Raw genomic sequence first — 19741 nt, 5'->3', positions numbered from 1 at the left:
ACCTCATACGTCATCCTCCCGGAGCTGCGTTTGTTTACAACAGTGAGCGCAAGCTAGATTAAATTGATTATTACATTTTAAATATGGTTATTTTTCTTACAAAAACGCATCGATTCGCTACAGGAGGACTTTGTTCACCCCCCGGAGCTGTGTGAGACACTTTTTTTTTTATGGATAGCCGATTTTTATTTAAGTTCTTTTGGACAGAAGCAATGCAACACACGCTGACTGCCATTAAACAGCTTGAAAGATCAAAGACAATTTTTTTCAATTTTCAGATTAATTAACTCCGACTGGATTAATCTGAAAGAAGAAAGTCATATACACCTAGGATGCCTTGAGGGTGAGTAATTTATGGGCTAATTTTCATTTTTGGGTGAACTAACCCTTTAATTAGCATTTTTAAATTAAGTAGCATTTCTGTGCCTAATTGTGTGTGTGTGTGTGTGTGTGGCATAGAGAAACTAAGGAAGAACTATTCCTAGCTTTTTTGATTTTTAAAAAATAAAAAATCACAATGCACTGTTTTTTTTTTCTTCATATGTACTCACCACAGCAGAAAGGCTGGGAACTAGTTTGACAGAGTTCTGCACCTCCTCCTCCGTGACCTCCACCACGGTGCAGTGCTCCTCCTCCAGAGGCAGAAGATCCGTGCCATCAAGAGTGACCCATGGGTGCAGCTGCCCACAGACTCAATATTACACACACTCAAGAGCAACGCTACCATCTACACTTAAAAATACTTCTCAGCAATCTTTCAATATGATTTCACCTTGATTTCTGGTAACATGATTCTAGTTTCAGGAACTTTGTCCAGCATTCTGATAATTATATCCTTCAGCCCATCACTGATCACAGGCCTGTGCAAACAACACAAAAACAATTACACCATTTCTCTCTCTGTCTGTCTGTCTGTCTGTCTGTCTATCTATCGTCTGTCTGTCTGTCTGTCTGTCTGTCTGTCTGTCGTTTTATCTATCTATCTATCTATCTATCTATCTATCTATCTATCTGTCTGTCGTTTTGTCTATCTATCTATCTATCTGTCTGTCTGTCATTTTGTCTGTCTATCTATCTATCTATCTATCTATCTGTCTGTCGTTTTGTCTGTCTATCTATCTATCTGTCTGTCTGTCATTTTGTCTGTCTATCTATCTATCTATCTATCTATCTATCTGTCTGTCGTTTTGTCTGTCTATCTATCTATCTATCTATCTATCTATCTATCTATAATATAGTAGAACCCCAAGTTTGTTTTGGTTTTTATAAAATAGTTACTATATGATGAAAATATTAATATTACTTTATATTAATATTACTTTATTTGAATAAGAATATTCATTAAGTGCCATTTTTCACTAGAAGATACAGTTCCTACATCAGTTTCAGTTCCTCGAAATATTATACAATTTAATTAATATATAAATTAATATTATACCGCTTATTTCTGTTTTCCCATCATGGTTTAGTACAGCGCTTGTGACTCACATGTCTGGGAACTCCACTGGCGCAGTCCTGATCTTTTCATGCAGGCCTAAGATGTATTCATCATGAAAAGGACACTGCACAAAGAAATACGAACAGGTCTGTATTATATCCACAGATGCTCTTAACCACATTCATATTTTAAAAGGTCAATGTCTTACCTTTCCAAAGATGAAACAAAACAGCGTCACTCCCAATGCCCATATGTCCAGAGCCTGAATCCGACGAGAGCCGTTTGTAAATAATAAGGAATCAGTGTCTTCACTGTATGTAAACCGGAATATTCTAGAAGTCTCCTCACCTTTCCGCTGAATCTCAGGTCCTGGTCAGTCAGAGTTTCAGGCGCCATGAAAGCTGGTGTTCCTGCACTGTTTGATAGGAGAGCATCATTCCCCTCAAACTCATTACTGACACCAAAATCTGCGATCTTGATGTGTCCATCATCCCCCAGCAGCAGATTGGAGGGTTTGATGTCTCTGTGTATGATTTTCTGATAGTGCACTAAAAATAAAACATGAAACAAAAACTAGCGCCAAATCCTAAAGTTTATAAATGACATTGACAAATACAAGACAACTTAAAATACCCTAGACTAGGAGAACGTACAGTATTCAATTCCTAGGATGACATCTCTGAAGTAGAAACGGGCCATTTCTTCTGATAGAGGACTGTCTGTAGGGATCTCCATCACTGGACTAGTACCGGGTGAAAATTAGAGAGATAAAAACAAACTAAAGAAACATCCAGTTTGTATATGTGTGGTAATGACCTATAGTTACAAATACTCACCCTTTAGGTACCAACTCAAAGACTATGAAAGGAACACACAGAATAAATAGAGAAAAAAAATAGATCAAAGAGTAAAAAGCAAAGTGTTTTATATCGCAGATTGCTGACTAACAGAATTTCTTACCCATGTGCAAGTTATCCTCAGCCGGATCATCAAGAACCTTCAGTTAAATATCACAGGAAAGATGCGTTTTAGTTAGTTATGGCAGTGTTGTTATTTAAATTAAAAACTGCTTGATAAAATAATATCATAAAATTAAATAGATTTAAAAACAAAATAAAGAAAATGTAAGACATAAAAGCTAATTCAGAATAATAATAAAGACAGAGTTATAATTTATAGTAGGCTATAACATATTTGACTTGTATGGTAATAAATCGCATAAAATCTAAGACACAGTGTTTGACTCACCTCAGCTAAATTAACAACATTAAGATGGTCAAGTTTCTTCAAAATAGCGATTTCCTGATAAACTCGGTCCAACAGGCCAGAGTGCTTTAAAAGATTCTCTTGTGATCCATTGGATTCTCTGGAAGGAGGTCGCCCTACACAACCATCACAACATTAATATTAATATTCTGCAGACAAACTTCACAAGAGAAAGTCACAAGCCTAAAATGTCAATTTTTATTGCTTACGTGGGAATCCACACTGCTTCATTAACTTCTTTTTGGATACCAACTTCATAGCCTGCAATAATAATAATAATTATAATAAAATAGATAAAATATTTTTAATAATAGCTAAATGTTAAAAATGATCATTTTATGGCTAAATCCTTACAGAAGAAAATATAATTTTACAACACATATATGCTTACATAATACTGGTCATCATCTTCATTATATGCTAATTTGACCACCCCATATGAACCCTGGGTAAAAAACAGAAGATATAGCCAATCAATCATAAATATGTAAAACAAATTAAGATTTTTAAGTAGAATTACCAACCTTTCCTATCTTACTCTTCAACTTGTACTGGTTTAGCTGGACACAGTCCTGTGGGTAGAAATGGGAATGTATTATTGTTTGTATAAGAAATATAAAAAAATACATATTGACATTTTATTACACTCATATTTTGAGTATGACTCAGTGGCCAAAAACATAAAAGAAACAGCATTAAAAAAAAAAACATTTATTATTTTGCAAGAAAATATTTCAGTCTTTACTTCAAAATTTAATATTTTAATTTAATGACTTTCTTGACATTTCTTTATAATTATTTGTGAAATTTACAAGCAATTGTGTGAAAATGGTAAATCCCACACCTAAATGCATTCTTGATAACCATGCATTCTACAGTCTGATATTGTGACAGCTCTAAAGAATTCCACGTTCATTTTTGTGAACATACTCCACTGATGCTCAACAATCCGAGGTAACACTGCTGCAAAAGTATAAAATCTCCTGCCCAACTCACATCCCCATCAGAGATAGACACCCGCTTCGATTCAATAGTGGGTCTTCTGGCTATTCGTGGGGTGACGCCACTCTGGTAACTGGATCGCTCCTGCAGTGACAGCTTGCGATCGGAGAGATTGAGGCGATGTGGGGTGGTCCTGTATCCATTAGGAGGGGTCAGTCTGCTGGCAGCCATGTTCATAGCTGCTACCATGTCCGCCAGTTCAGAATGGTAATCGGGGTCTAGATCCACCCTGTTGGCTGTGTCGGCACTCATGACTGTCCTGCTGCAGTCTGAGCTGCTTAGAACAAAGTAATCATCTCAGTGAACACTGCAGAGCCCGGTGATCTTCAGAGGCACCATAGGAACATCAAACTGTAAAAGCAGAATTGCATAGTTGAGTTTGACAGCAGTAAGATGCACACTCACTGCCATAAGTTCAAACACATTTAAGTGATGCATTGTTCTCTTTAGATTCTAGAACTTTTCACGTTTCAGGTTTAATATGGTTTTATTACTGCTATTATGAAAGCACACAAAATGGACCACAGATAAAGAGAACAACTCATAAAAGCATCTGTACTAACATGCATCAACAGAGAAAATGTATTGTAAAACAATGGCTTCATAATGGCTTGATTAACAGGGAAGCACAAAAATAAAAGCAAAAATGGTTAAAAATTATAATCCAATTTATGGTCCTGTCTGATTCAAGGTTATTGTTATTAACTAAAGCCATTAAAAACCAGACATTTTTATTACTTGAAATAAAATAAACATTAACTGAAAAAAAAAACTTAATTTATTTTTGCTACACATTTGTCTTTTTTGTTTAGTTTAATTTGAAGTATTAAAATAGCTCAAATTAAATCTTAATAAAAACTATATAGACATTAAACACAACATACTAATAAAAATAATAAATCACAGCAAAAATACAAAATTATAGGTAAAAAAGATCAAATAAAATATATAATCTACATTAACTGAAATAAAATCTAAAAACTTATTTTAGCTAGTTGCTGAAGAAACATTTGTCAGTTAATTAAAATATGAAGCCGTATTAAAATAACTAAACCTAAAAACTTAATGAAAACTATATAGACATTTGTACAAACCTATAAAAATGACCAAATTAAATAGCTAAAACATTAATTATAACAACAATAAAATCTAATAAACATGAACTGAAATAAAATAAAATATGAAAAACTTTTTAAGTTGAAGTATTACAACTAAAACTGAAAGTTAACTATAAATGTAATAACTATACACTATATACTATAAACGTATAAAAAATACGAATGATAAATGCATGACAAAATTACTAAAACTTTAACAAAATTTACAATAAAAAAGGAGAAAAGAAGAAAATCTAATTCAAAATAATAATAAAAGCATAGTATCTCAGTTATACTAAATAACACTGGTCTGATTTTCACTATAAAAAACATTCTGAAAAAAAAAAACAGTCTAACCTCAGACATCATATATTGTCTGAGTTATATCAAATAGGATGTGAAATATTGATATCTTATTTAAAACATACAAAGCATTTAAACATGTTAAAAAACGTTGCAGAAGTGTGTGACCTCAATCAAAAAAGATTTCTAGTTTTTCCTATAGTATACATAGGAGTTGTTATTACTTACATAGAGCAGCAAGCGATTGAATTGCTAGCCATAGTGTTGCATGGTCTTCCACTCATCAGGCAGAAAACACTGCTGTGCCTCTGAAGCCCAGAGGACTCCAGACTCTTTGGGATCACCGAAGCAAAGAGGATTAGCTAGCATGGTCACATTTAGTCCAGCGTGGCTATATCTGTTCCAAAAGACTGTTTACATGAACGGACTGCAGTCAGTGAAAGGACATGAACAGTGATCAGTGAGTGATACATTCTGAGGGCAAGTGCAGTAAAGCACCTACGGTGTGAACACACAAAGTATGACAAGTTAGTCCGGTTGCAGGGTGGAAAGGAAATGATGGCTAAGTGGCTAAGTTCTTGGACCTTGAAGTCAAAGTATAACAGGATAACACTTTAGAGTTAAAGTAACATACTCTTGAGACAGTTTATCAGGAGGGAAAGAAGATCAAGTGTTATGTAACCTCATATAGGACAGCAAAATTGGATTCAATCCAAAACAAAGATACTTTTATAGAACACGTCAAGCTTTTTATATTCGGTGCATTGTCAGTTTTGTCATATTCTTGACACTTCCCCCCTGTTCGGAAAATAATCAGAAGGGTCATGTATCAGTTAGATGTCCTTTCCAATTTTAAAATGATATATTTTAATGTTATGTTAATTTAATGAAAAATAATATATTTGAATATGACAATGTAATGTAACAGGGTTGATGATAGCATGTTGACAGTTTTATAATTCATTTGGCCATGTTCATGGTATTACTAGAAAGAGTATAATGCTGATACTTCTAAAAAATATCTCATTTTAAAAGACAGATTGTTTTCTAGAAAATCACAGTAACAGCCCTGTTGAAAAAAAAAACAGCATATGCTGGTTAGGTATGTTTTGAAGCTGGGATGCTGGTTTGAGCTGGTCCTTTGCTGGTTTATGCTGGTCGGACCAGTTTAGGACCAGCATAAACCAGCAAAGGACCAGCATAGGACCAGCAAAGGACCAGCTTAAACCAGCATCCCAGCTTCAAAACATACCTAACCAGCATATGCTGGTTTTTTCAACAGGAAGGGTTGACAATTTATTGCCATACTGTTTTGCTATGCAAAATTAAATAACAAGTGCAAAAACGAGGACACAATTACTTGTTCTTGCAGCATTCACTTCCTGAAAGGGTGATGATGTCATTTTGAATTTTGTTTATTTATCCACCTTATTTTTCCCATAAGAACGAGCGTGGCCATTTGTAAATTTTATGGGACTGGCTTCCGGTGTCATCCGCTTCCAGCTATTTTTAGCTGTACAAAACAGCTCGTTTAGCTGCTTGATATTGCAAATTGGTGTATCTTACCATATTATTTTAATGTATTATCTTAATTATGAACAAACTGGTTTGTAGTGGAAACAGTTTTACTGTTTACTGCACATTGTTATTCTTCTCGTTATTCCCTAAAGCGGCTAATGAACCAGAAGTCTCGCACATTTACAGAAAACGGCTTACTTCCGCGTTGAAAAAAAGGCGGGTAGAACAGGGGAAAATAAAATGGTAACAGGGTTGCCAAGTCTTTTAATAATAATTTTTTTAAGAATAAATATACTAGTTATATTTTTATGTTTATTATTAGCATATTTGCTATTATAACAAAGGAAATTTGGAAACAGGTAGGTCTATAATAAATAAATAAAAAATCAAATAAAGCCAGTAAATGTGGACGATCATTATTCACGTTTCATAGAATTAAACATAGATAATTCATCTAAACAGTAGAATATACAGACAGATAATACGGCTAATATTTTCTAATGTTTTTCTAAGGTTATTCTAACTATTCTAGAGCTGTCCAAGGTGCTGAAGACCCTCATACATTTTGACTCATGTTTTTGTGCTTGTCCTCATCTACATTTATCAAGGGTGTTGGAAGAGAATGTGTAGTTCTTTGTTGGTATGTTGGCTCCAATGAAAGCTCTGAAATCCCTAGTAACCAACCTCTCTGGAGCTTGTGATCATGTTACAAGATGTACAAATGCAGCATGATCTCACAGCATCAAGTCCTGGGTGAGAGGCAGTGTTTTCATAAATGGGCTGCAATGCCTCTTGAAGGGGATTCAATGCTAAATTCGGACAATCTCAAACGTTTGAACACTGCTCAACTTCTGGAGCTCCTGGAAGACGAGGAAAGGATGCGAGAAACAGTCAGACACAATTCAAAGGTACTGTTCAACACCTAACTACACAGTCACGAACGACAAAAAATGAAGACAAAAAAAATTCTGGTTGTCAAAAACGTTAGTTAAACTAAAAATGATTTTGAGATTAGCTGATTGCAAAAATTGCTCAGAAAAGTTATAGCTCTGAGAAAATGTCAGGTAGCATTTGTTGCAGATTGCAAAGTGTCTAAATACTTTTATAGTGTCATTGTACATGACATGACCTGATCTGAAGGACTTGCCTGCAGTTACAGCATCTTCAGAGGTGTAAAAAGATCTTGATGGCCTCCAACTGTTGGCTTGCAGAGCAGAACTTAGCACATCAGCCACATCTGAACAACTCTAAAAAGCTTTTAGCTGAAAAGTACCAGATTCTTGGTCAAATGGTGTCTTCAGTGCGACGTAAACAGAGAAAGCTGGGTAAGTTCTTGGTTGGCTTGTAATATAATGCTTTTTTCTAATGTGTGTCACTGTATAACTGATCTAATGCTTGTGCAGAAACTTTGCAGCAGAAACTCAGCCTTCGAACGATTCATAAGCTTCTTAAGGAGAAGACCAGTCATTCCTTGAGTCATTCTGAGGTACAGCTGAGATATGCGTTTCATGAAATGCAGATTCAGATTTCAAAGACTTGAAAGAGTGGTTTCAAAGTTTTGATTGAGATTTCTGTCTTTCACTCTCCAGAATCTCTGGCAGAAGTTCATAGAAGGAAAGCTTCTGCTGACAGATTTTGTGGAATCACTTCAAAGCTCTCAGATGTTGTGTCATCGACGCCTTTTTCAAGCCGAGAAGATCCATAACCTCATCATACACGCTCAAATATACAATCAAGATGCTGATTTTTGCCGTTTTGGGCATCATCCAAACTTCCTGCACTCACCAACCACAATCAATGTTTTCAGTGGCACCGCTCCTGTTATCTTGCTGCCAGGTTTCCAGTATCCTCATTTATCTCTAATATCAAATCTTCCTCCTCTTAAGCATCATGGCTGTGTCGACACATGCTCCACTTTGATATTCAAAAATGAATCGAGCACTGAGACTCGCCGATGGCCACAAAGACATGCTGCTTTACAGCCACTTGACAAGATTCAACCTCACATTTACCAGACTCCCAAGTAAAGGTGTGATGCTGATCTGGGAAAAAAAACACACTAAACAAAACTTTTGTGTGCAATTTGTCATCATTGATGTATTAGTCAAATAAACAAATGCAACCAAGTAAATATAACAATTTTTTCATCAAAGCCTCCTCCACTCTATGTAGTAAAATGGTTAATAATTGGTGATGGTTCATAGTTTTCATCTATTATATTTAGCTTAATTTGCTGCCATCTTCTATAGCTCAGAAGCTGTCAGTTGATTCATCTGGTTTAGAAGAAGGTCAACACGAGGACCAGTTGCTTGATTGGACTCATCTCTCTAATTAGAGCTCATTAAACAGGCTGAGAGGGTAAAGGAGAGCTTTTGTCAGGCCGTTGGCTTCTTTTGTCTCTGGATAATACTTTGGTTACATCACTGTCAGTAGGTGCCATTGTCTGCAGCAGCTCAAATTGGGCAATTTTCTCATCTGTCAGCTAAATGCTTCTAGCCTTTGAGCAGCTCAGTCTGACAGACATTAACTGCCCCAGACAACTGACAACGTTTATAAGAGGTAAAACTAAATAGTGAGAACAGGACCTTCAAAAACAATTACCGTAGATGGAAATACAAAATTCTTTATTACAAAAATAGATTCATTACTGTAAATAAACAACTTTTTTAATGCTCACATTATTAAAATTACTGTTAAAACGTATATACCATATTGCATCATGTAAGACATAAATAAGGATCCCAATCACATACTTTAAATATAAAAAAATGAAAACAAACACAGAAATCTTGAATGAATGTATTAACTTTCTTCTGTAAATTTCGAAGCAAATATTTTTGCAATTCTTCTAGTCTCTTCACTTCTCTGTGATGGAGGGATGCTTGGTCTTGATCGAGGCATTCTTCTATATAGATTTCCAGGATTTACAGTCTCCTAAAAGAATGAATTTTAATAGCTAAATCATGACAGGCTTAAAAACAAATAAATAATTTTACAAATAAGAAAAGCGTACCACGATCCATGAACTTTGTAGATTGTGCTTACAAGATAAAGATTAGTCATTATGGACCACATTTGAAAATGTAGTCACTCATATCTTCTGAATAACGCCAATAGACTAGGATACGCTTAAACAGTAGGTTTTTCCAACAAAAAAAAACCCCGGTGTTAAAGGAATATATATGATCAACAGATTTGAGAGGAGGCTTCAGGACAGACTGACAGACATAAAAGACAAACAGACAGATAGAACAATAGATACAATAGAATGATATTTCCACCAACTTGCAACCAAGGGTGTTAAAATACTATTGGGTAAGCTGGCAGTGGGCGAAGTCACACAGACCAAAACAAAAACAGACATTCTGACACAGAACGCATAATTCAAGGTTGAATAACTGGCTGTAGCATTGTTTTTCAGAGAAACAAGTATGTGAACTTCGCATGTTTCCTAAATATCTGCAAACATATTACAGTATTTTTATGCTTTAGTACAGTCAAAAAAAGAATACATACAGCACATTTAACTTTTTCAAGATTACCAAACAGTAGCAGCAGCTTTCATATTGTTCAAAAAAATGGGAGTACTCACAGATTCAGTTGTTGCCGATGGAAAGACAGGTGCCATCCTCAAAGCCCTCATGGACGCCTCCAGATGGTGAGCCGACAGGAAGAAATTTGGAATCTCTACAGATTCCAAACTGCACAGGGGTGTTTAGATAAAAATAACCCAGATATGTTTTAATACAAGCAGAAGTTTAAAACACTTGTCCTACAGACTTCCATTTATAATGGACGTCTATGGGGCAAGTGTCAAAGTTTTTTGTTGGTTTTTACAAACTGAGGCAGATGAAGACTTTTTTTTGTGGTAATCAGCAGCATGCCACATATGCTGTCAAAAGAACTAGAGAAAGAATTGACATTTTCAGGTCATACAAAGCTTGGAAGGATACGGTTTTGCTGTTCTCTCATCACTTTTATCATCTGTTTCAGAACCAGACTCTGCAGAGGGAGGCAAGTTTGGTCTCTCATCGCTTTCTTCAGGTTCACTATTACTTTGTTCATAATCTTCCACCTCACTAATACTAGAAAGAGCACCATTTCCATCCAGACCATCTGGAGAAGGTTGCTGTTCCCGATGGTCTGTGGCAATAGCACCGTCACTCCTACATGTATCGAGATCAGTTTCAGATCTTTCACAGATATCGGAATCAGAATCAACAGCTTGTGATTCTGCAGTCAATGACTGCGGGTTAAAGTCTGGAAGAATTTCTCTGCTGTTTCTTTCCTCTCCTTGAGTGTGCATGGTGTCGTCATGAGCGTGATGCTGCACTAACTCCAGACTCTCCAGAGATCCCATATCTGGGTCAGACAGTAGGCTGGTCCAAGGGCTGGTTCTGTCTGTGACTGAAGTGACCTCATTGAGTGTGCGGGGCTGTATTAAAGTTTCCTCAAAGTCTTCATGCTCATCCTCATCTTTTTCCTCTTCATCAGATGAGTGATCGCTGGAGCGGTGGTGGAGCTTTTCATCTTCAGCAGCAGCTGGTGACTGTCTGATCTCTGCAGGAGCTGGAGAGCTGATGGGCGAGACTTCATCTTCATCCTCCGACATCATGTCTGATTCCTTATGAAAGCGTGGCTCTATCTCACAGCTATCAGACTCTGATAATATCAGCTGATCTACTCCAGATGTTAAGTGCTCCTCAACCACATCAAGAGTAGCAGAGCTTTTATGGCTAGTTGTAGCCTCTTCTGTCTGGTGTTCACTTAAGCCTGATTTAAAATAAAGAGTTAAAAATGGCTTTACATAAACAGGAAGTCACACTAACAGTTAACAACTGACTCACCTTTTATGATGTTATTGACCTCTCCCACCAGCTGACTGGACTTCAGTAGCAGTCGAGTGGTGTCGGTCTCGGAGTCTCTATGCTCGTCCAGCCTGGAGGTTCCTCTCAGCTCACTCAGCTTTGGGAAGGCTGGAGTGGACAACTTTCGGCTGAAATACCTTTGAATATCATCCAGCTCACTGAGGTTTTTCCTAAAAATGCAACAAAAAAAATTCCATTGACAATCAAAAATGAAAGCCAAAGTGGAATGAACTGTCAATCCACATAAATACCTAAATCTAGAAAATAAAAAAATGATCGGATTGTGTTGAATCTAGGGATGGGCAATAATATGGGCTTAAAAATATATCATGATATTTCTGGTATTTATTGTGATAACGATATCAATGACGATAATTCAGGGAATCCTGTTTGTTTAGAGAAAAGTATTGTCTTTCCTATTTTTACTCATAATAGGGTGTTGTGAGCATTACTGAGTACACATGTAATGTAATGACTGTTTAATTCATACTGCAAGCCGGAGGGTGCCCTTGCGCAGAAACGCCACATATGCATCGCAGAAGTTATACTACTGACACGCTCCATGAAATCCCTAATATGGACAAAGGTATCCAGTTAGCTCAGCTGAATAAAATGCACAACGATTGCACAAAATATATGGTTTATTGGTGTTCTTCAAGCAATCTTGGGTATTTTTTATAAGGAAAGTATATTTATAATGCAATGCTAATCGACATATCCTTTATCATTGTATATAATACTATCATTCTGTAATATGAAAGTTAATTTGGAGAAAAAGCATGTCAATAAATGATATCTTTGTTGGACAACAGGTTTGTAAACAGGCTCATACACATGAAAAACTGTAATCGCACACAGGCTACTGTAGTACATTTATTCAGACCGATTTTTTTGTGCACTGTACAGCCCTAATCAAACCAGTTCCAGATTGTAGAAGGAGCTCCTCATTTAGCGATAAACTCCTCAGTTTCACACAGTGTTGCCAACTTAGCAATTTTGGTGCTAAATTTAGCAACTTTTCACACTACCCTAGCAACTGTTTCTTCCAAAAGCACCTTAGCAAAATATGTAGCTATTTTCAAAATTTATTTAGCAATTTTTAGCAACTTTTGATAAGTGACTCAAACGATAAAAAGGCACACAATTTCCATCTAAATTACACAAAATGAGGAAACCAAAGATGCCTAGCAGTACACACATCACATGAATTAAGTTAGCTGCTATTTGCAATTGTTCAATTTAATAATAATAATTGAATAATTGTTAATTTATGATACACCTTAGCTTGTACCTGTGATTGTTGATCAGTTAGTACACTGTAAGAAAAATATTGAGAAAAATGGAAAAGGTTCTAGTAATTTTTCAGGACATTATGTCCGGGGGGTGAACAAAGGCCTCCTGTAGCGAATCGATGCGTTTTCGAATGCGAGTGCTCGAATGCGAATCGTAAAACGCAGCCTATTTTTCATTTTTGGGTGAACTAACCCTTTAACATAGTAGATTGTGCCCTATTTGTACAGTGTAGCATACAAACTAATTACTAGTACACTGCTTAAAACTATAATTGTTCAGAATGTGTAGTTTTATTAGTTTATTAGCTAATAAAAAATATATATAATTGTAATGGCTTAAAAATGTGTAAGTGTTCAATAAATCAATGTTGTATTTAAAAATACAGTTATTTATATTTTGTTATTATATAATGTATTTATATTATTTTACGAACAAATCTAAATTAACATATACAATATATGTTTTGCTGAGATTTGATGTAGTGACACCTTTTTGCGTCGTAATTACGTAATAATTTCATCACGCAATGACATCACAACGTCATTTAGCAACTTTTAGCAACAAATCGACTTTCCTTTAGCAACTTCCCCTAAAAATTAGTTGGCAACACTGGTTTCACATCCGCCTTCCGTGATGTCGCTCCGCACTGTCGCACACAGAAATATGTCAGCAACTAGACTTTATCGTTATTATCGTGGGAAGACTAATTCTTATTGTGGGGAGAATTTTTACCAGTATATCGCAAACGATAAGATATCGCCCATCCCTAGTTGAATCCATAATATTTGCTATCTTAAATAATCTGTTAAATAACAAAATAAAGTAAACATTAAATCTGACAAATAAACTACTGTTCTACTGTTCCGAAGGCTTGGGTCTGCTTTTTAATGTTTTTGAAAGAAGTCTCTTATGCTCATCAAGGCTGCATTTATTTAATCAAAAATACAGTAAAAATAAAAACAATTGTGAAATATTATTACAGTTTCAAATAACTTTTCTATTTTTATAAATTTTAAAATGCAATTTATTCCTGTGATGGCAAAGCTGAATTTTCAGCAGCCATTACTCCAGTCTTTAGTGTCACATGATCCTTCAGAAATCATTCTAATGCTGATTTGCTGCTCAAGAAACATTTCTTAATATTTATCAATCTTGAAAACACTGTTGATGTTTTTTGTGGAAAGTTCAAAAGAACTGCATTTATTTGAAACAGAAATCTATTGTAACATTATAAATGCCTTCACTGTCACTTTTGTTAAGGAATAGTATTTGCATATGCAGAACTTCTATTTGGAATACATGTGAAGAACAATATTTGGATTTCATATGGAATCTGATCATAATCTGATGTGACATCTCAATCTTTCATCCAGGAAGCAGAAGACAGTGTGGGTACCTGAGGGCAGAGAAGAGTGCTGAACTGGATGGGTGGGAATCTCCAGCGAAGGAGGACTGGGACGCTTTCTCTTCCTCATGCAAACTCTGATGGAACATTCTTATGTTGTCCATATGCTCATCGTGGCGATCCGTCACACTGCACCTGAACATACATCCCCACAGTTATTACTTCAGACAGTAAATCTGACAATAAGGCAGCTTTTCTATATCATTTTCCCTAAATAGATACCTGTCAGACAGCAGTCTTTCAAATTGATCAGGAGGTGTGCTGATCCTCTGCTCTGAGAATCGACTGATGTGGCTGGGGAAGCTGCTGTACGTAGCTGTCGTTGAATAGCAAAGTGGAAGTGCACTAAAGAGAGCCTGCAAAAGACACATAATCATCACCACATGACAACTGTGTAGACATTATTAGGTGAAACTAACTGGACACTTATTTTTATACACTACCAGTCAAAAGCTTGGAATAATTCAGATTTTTTTTTATGTTTCGGAAAGAAATCTCTCGTGCTCACCAATGCTGCATTTATTTGATCAAAAACACAGTCAAAACAGTAATACTGTGAAATATTATTGCAATTTAAAATAAGTTTTTTTTATTTTAATGTATTTTAAAATGTGCTAACTCTTGTGATGGCAAAGCTGAATTTTCAGCATCATTACTCCAGTCTTCATTGTCACATGATCCTTCAGAAATCATTGACATGCTGATTTGCTGCTTAGTTCTGTCTGTGTAATATTTTTGTGGAAATCAGGATACTTCCATTCTTTTGAATGGTAGCATATGGTTTCCAAAAAATAGTGCACAACAAAAACTTTTTCAACATTGAAAATAATAAGAAAGGTTTATCTGTAAATGGCTTACACTTGAGTCTGGAGCAGAGGCCTCGTGGGCAGGCAGTCTTTGTGCACGGAATTCCTGCACTGCCCTCAGAGGAGACACAGACACCTTCAGCTGCCCCTGACACTGCCCGCTGAAATCAGTGATGTTATACCAGCCACAAACTGACTGAAATCCTGACAGAAGTGGTGACAGGTCAACAGACACGAATCCAATCACCCGCTCAACCTCTGCAAACGAAAACATAATGCAAAACTAATCTTTTATGGCGAAATATGGTGCTAGGGTGTTGTGAATGATTGCTATGTCATTACCTCCTTTATGCCAAACTTTGAAAACCAAGGACTGCTGGGGATCCAAAAGTAGCTCCTTCGACAGTCTGAAAACAAAAAACAGCCACGAGTTTAACATGGGCCCTGTTTCCACCTTGTATTAAGATGCATACACGCATGACCGCTTCCACCTGGTCTTTACATGCATCTCCTGTGACCACTTGTGTTCGGATTTCATCGAGATCCTCCCCTCTTTTGTATAATTTGTCACAATTCACTTTCTGTGAAAAGGAATGTCAAATGGGTTTACCTGCATTCTTGCTGGTGGTCCCACATGGGGCAGTCACTGTCTTTGATGAGTGCTGTGGTCACTGTGCCCGGGGCATCGGTGATGGCGTAAGAAACACAGCAACTAGGCAATCCTCCACCACGCTCAGCGAGAGGACAACCTAAGGATGACAACAGCGTTAAAACAAGGTACTTGTAAACGAGAATGAAGTCAAATCAGGAATCCCTGTGGTTATTTTACCCTTCAGGCTCAGATGCATGGCTCTGTCCACAGTTATGTTGGCTATGAAGGTGTCTTCATTGTTGATCTCTTTGGATGTTGGAGCTTCAGTGTTCATGGTTGATTTGATCAGCTGTCTGCTGGGGGATTGAAATGGTCTTGACAGCACTGTGGTGGGGAGGCCTCCATCCTCCTCATCTTCTCCTGAGCTGTTGAGCTCCTCAGGGGCTTGAGGCTCATGTGGTACAGAGTCTGTTGTGACAGTGATATGGACTCTGAGAGCAGCGCCACTCAGGTTTACAGCAGAGCGCTTGAACAAAGGATACACACCTACCATGAGAGAGAACCATGTGTTAGTCAGGAGAGAATACCAAAATGTTACCAAAATATTAGATTAGTAATGAGCAGAGGACACATCATTGGAAAGTAGGATTTTCCTAGCACTTCTGAGATCAACTAAAACTGGGGTTCAAAATAGGGACTGAAATGTATTAAATTAAATCAAATTTCTGTTCTTCAACAAAATGGCAATGAAAGGAAGTGCTTAACCTTCAGAAATCAAAGAGATCTCAAACTAAACCATACCTATACATGTTGTTTTATTTTACATTTATTTGATATACAGTTCAACCCCATTACCAAATATTTCTCTATAAATAAAGTCTTAATAGATTAATAATTTCAAAAACACCAGGATAGGCAAAATATTGGTTAGTAATTATATAAACTTTAAATTAAATTAAAATATACACTATCATTTAAATGGTCTGTGATAACATTAATGTTATAGAAGATTTCTATTTCAAATAACGCTGTTCTTTTGAATTTCTATTCATCAAAGAATCCATCAGCAAATTAGAATGATTTCTGAAGGATCATGTGACACTGAAGACTGGAGTAATGATGCTGAAAATTCAGCTTTAGTGTCACATGATCCTTCAGAAATCATTCTAATATGCTGATTTGCTGCTCAATAAAACATTTATTATTATTATTATGTTGAAAACAGCTGAGTAGATTTTTTTCAGGTTTCTTTGATGAATAGAAAGTTCAGAAGAACAGCATTTATTTGAAATATAAATATTTTGTAACATTATAAATGTCTTTATCATCATTTTTGATCAATTTAAAGCATCCTTGCTAAAAGTATTAATTTCCATAATTTCTTCAACCCCCCAAAAAATAATAAAAAATAAACATACTGACGCCAAGCTTTTGAATGTATATAGTGTATAATGTTACGAAAGCTTTTTATGTCAGATGAATGCTGATCTTTGGATCTTTCTATTGATCAAAGAATCCTGAAAAAAAAATGTACTCAACTGTTTTAAATATTGATCATCAGCAAATTAGAATGATTTCTGAAGGATCATGTGACACTGAAGACTGGAGTAATGATGCTGAAAATTCAGCTTTGCTATCACAGAATTACATTACAATACATTCAAATAGAAAACAGCTGTTTTGAACTGTAAAAATATTTCACAATATTACTATTTTTACTGTGTAAATAAATATATATATATATATATAATATAAAAATAATGTAATAAAATTAACAAGAATATTTCCAAGTAAAACAGACAAGTTTTTAAATTCTAAAAAGTAAATATTGTAAAAATAAATAAATAATAATACTATATTATATATCAATTAACACTACAACATAAAAATAAATCAAAAACTTAAATCCTATTAATATTTAAGACTTTCATACCACTTCTTTTATGAATCAGATCTGCAAGTCTAATTTTCACAGTGCCCAAGACAGTGTCCTTCGATCTTGTGGTATCAGCCACTACAATGAGATAAACAAAACAGGCAGTATATAGTATTTATAATGCTGGAATGGAGTGATAATACTAAAAACTAACAAGTAAATATTAAATGATTCTAAACAGTAAGTGTTAAGACATAAAAATACAGAAAAAAAAAGTTTAAAAAAAAAATGTGCCTGAAAATATGTACAGTAAACAGGTAAAATATCCTTTTCAAACAGAACTAAAAATAAAATAATAATAATCTATACCACTTATGTAATGTAATAATACTGAATCAGCAGACAAAACTCAATCTACCCACTAATTAAAAGCCATTTTTTATTCCATACAACACAGATCTACACCTACACACATTTTTGGATCTTTTGCACGATGGGATTATGCAATAAAGAGCTGCATGTTTTGTGGAGTCATATGTAAACCAAAGATATCAAAACATCCTTAAAAGAAGTGTGTCATGTGAAAGAAAATTTAAATCTCCACATGTCTGTCTACCTTTCCAAGTCGGGTAACTCACTTTTGCGTGTGTCTCTGTTGTAAATGGTGAAGACGGCCACTGCCTCCTGCAGGAGTTCAGCCAGACTGACACTCTCCCCGCTGTCTCTCTGCACCAGCAGGTTACAGCAGAACTCGGCGTGATGTTCAAACTCTGGGCAGAAACTTCGGGCCGCCACACGTGTACTTCGAACCTCACTGTCCGGCAGGAAGGACAACTGCACGGTGATGAAGGAGTTGAGCCCCACTTCAGAGTAATACAGCAGTGAGCTGTCTGCATCTGCAAGAGCTCTGAGAAACAAAAAAATAGCAAATAAAAATACAATTTAGATGCCAAAATTATACTCCATGTAATGTTAAATCAATTTAATCAAGCTAGACTGCGGTTGGGGTAATTGGTTAAAAGCTAAAGGCAGATTTGAGGCAGATTGACTCACTTGGCTGCAGCTTGTAGCCCGGCTGCTCTGTGCACCTGCACAACCAGCATCACTCTGCGGGACGGCACAACCCCACTCTTCACTCCCACACTCCTCATTGGTCGAGACTTGTACTGAACACTCACTTCAAGCAGCCCTACAGGTAAGCACAGATGAAAACAGGTTTTACTTTATTACATTGGTTTAAAATCCATATAACACTATATATGTTATCTGCAGTTTTAAGATAATAAGATATGCAACTACCAGGGGGCTGAGGCTGTGTGTCGACAGGTCGGTCGGTTCTTGGTACCAGAGGAAGGGAGAAAAGTTGTGCATCGGTTTGACCCTGTTTCTGCATGGTTACCATGGCACACAGTTTGGACATGGGCAGCAGTCCTCTGGCTACTAGCTGATCTCTAACATTTGGATAATAATACCTGCAAATGTTTCAATAGGCTTATAAATAAGTCATATTTAAAAAAAATAAATAAATTAAATTAAAATATTACTAAATATGTGACATGTTTTTAAATTATACAAATGTAAAAAATAAATTAATAGAATTAAATAATACAAATATTACCAAATAAAAGTAATATATTTTTAAATGCTGAAATAAATAAATGTAAAAAATAAACAAATTAATAAAATAAAATAATAATAATATTGGCAAATAAAATATTGCTAAAATAAAATAATGCTTTAAACGTTTAAACATAAAAAGCAAACAAATAAATAAATAAAAATATTTAAAAATAAAAGAGACAAGTATATAAATAAAAAATTGTCAAAGAACAAGCTTTTAAATGCTAAAATGTAAAAACATTTATTAAAATAAAAAATAAAAATATTGCAAAAAAACCCAAATTTTTAAATGCTAAAACGTAAACAGCAAATAAATAAATAAATAAAACAGACATGTTTTTAACTCATAAATAAAAAAAGGCGATTTATGGAAGGTAGGTATTAGAAACACTAAATGCCATGAGTGATGTAGAGTCTGATGGTAAGTTATGCGTCCTGGGTCGGCTCAACATCCGACGGCTCATCTGACAGTGATCCAGATATCATATTTACATGTTTCAGCCTAACGTTACTCTAATTGGTCAAACTTTGGTTTGATTATTTAATTTTTGTCTTACCATATCGTTTATTGTTCGCTACTGTGTTGCTATTCTAGTCTGGCCGTTTCCTGAAGAAAAAAAAAATCTGATCTATAGATGTAATGAATAAAACCATTTT

At 35.5% G+C, this 19741-nt stretch overlaps 2 protein-coding genes across 3 annotated transcripts in view; both read right to left on the bottom strand.

Annotated features, from left to right (window-relative positions):
* LOC107758636 (calcium/calmodulin-dependent protein kinase kinase 1-like) overlaps nt 1-7567 on the bottom strand; it is a 9468-nt gene extending 1901 nt beyond the window's left edge. Inside the window, exons 1-15 of one of the 2 annotated variants that reach the window (XM_016576434.1) lie at nt 7309-7567; nt 5335-5516; nt 3701-4057; nt 3229-3276; nt 3096-3149; nt 2914-2965; nt 2687-2820; nt 2399-2435; nt 2275-2296; nt 2092-2180; nt 1787-1986; nt 1647-1700; nt 1489-1562; nt 773-860; nt 552-680 (exon numbers count right to left, since the gene is read on the bottom strand). In XM_016576434.1, the coding sequence (XP_016431920.1) occupies nt 552-680; nt 773-860; nt 1489-1562; nt 1647-1700; nt 1787-1986; nt 2092-2180; nt 2275-2296; nt 2399-2435; nt 2687-2820; nt 2914-2965; nt 3096-3149; nt 3229-3276; nt 3701-3958 (1239 nt within the window). In that variant the 5' untranslated portion in view covers nt 3959-4057; nt 5335-5516; nt 7309-7567. Of the gene's footprint in view, nt 1-551; nt 681-772; nt 861-1488; nt 1563-1646; nt 1701-1786; nt 1987-2091; nt 2181-2274; nt 2297-2398; nt 2436-2686; nt 2821-2913; nt 2966-3095; nt 3150-3228; nt 3277-3700; nt 4058-5334; nt 5935-7308 lie in introns of those variants that run through there. The other variant, XM_016576425.1, reaches the window with a different exon arrangement.
* Nucleotides 7568-9301: 1734 nt separating this feature from the next.
* LOC107758810 (C2 domain-containing protein 3-like) overlaps nt 9302-19741 on the bottom strand; it is a 22535-nt gene continuing 12095 nt past the window's right edge. The window contains exons 19-32 of the mRNA XM_016576639.1: nt 18764-18936; nt 18518-18653; nt 18103-18371; nt 17522-17602; nt 15826-16134; nt 15607-15745; nt 15339-15403; nt 15049-15254; nt 14413-14546; nt 14182-14325; nt 11472-11662; nt 10578-11397; nt 10217-10325; nt 9302-9558 (exon numbers count right to left, since the gene is read on the bottom strand). Of these exons, the coding sequence (XP_016432125.1) occupies nt 9427-9558; nt 10217-10325; nt 10578-11397; nt 11472-11662; nt 14182-14325; nt 14413-14546; nt 15049-15254; nt 15339-15403; nt 15607-15745; nt 15826-16134; nt 17522-17602; nt 18103-18371; nt 18518-18653; nt 18764-18936 (2908 nt within the window). The 3' untranslated portion in view covers nt 9302-9426. The remainder of the gene's footprint in view (nt 9559-10216; nt 10326-10577; nt 11398-11471; nt 11663-14181; nt 14326-14412; nt 14547-15048; nt 15255-15338; nt 15404-15606; nt 15746-15825; nt 16135-17521; nt 17603-18102; nt 18372-18517; nt 18654-18763; nt 18937-19741) is intronic.

Source organism: Sinocyclocheilus rhinocerous, unplaced genomic scaffold (genome assembly GCF_001515625.1).
Source record: "Sinocyclocheilus rhinocerous isolate Xijiao unplaced genomic scaffold, SAMN03320098_v1.1 scaffold1393, whole genome shotgun sequence".
Taxonomy (NCBI): Eukaryota; Metazoa; Chordata; class Actinopteri; order Cypriniformes; family Cyprinidae; genus Sinocyclocheilus; species Sinocyclocheilus rhinocerous.
Note: the sequence above shows the minus strand (reverse complement) of the source record. Positions and strands in the feature narration are given on the sequence as shown.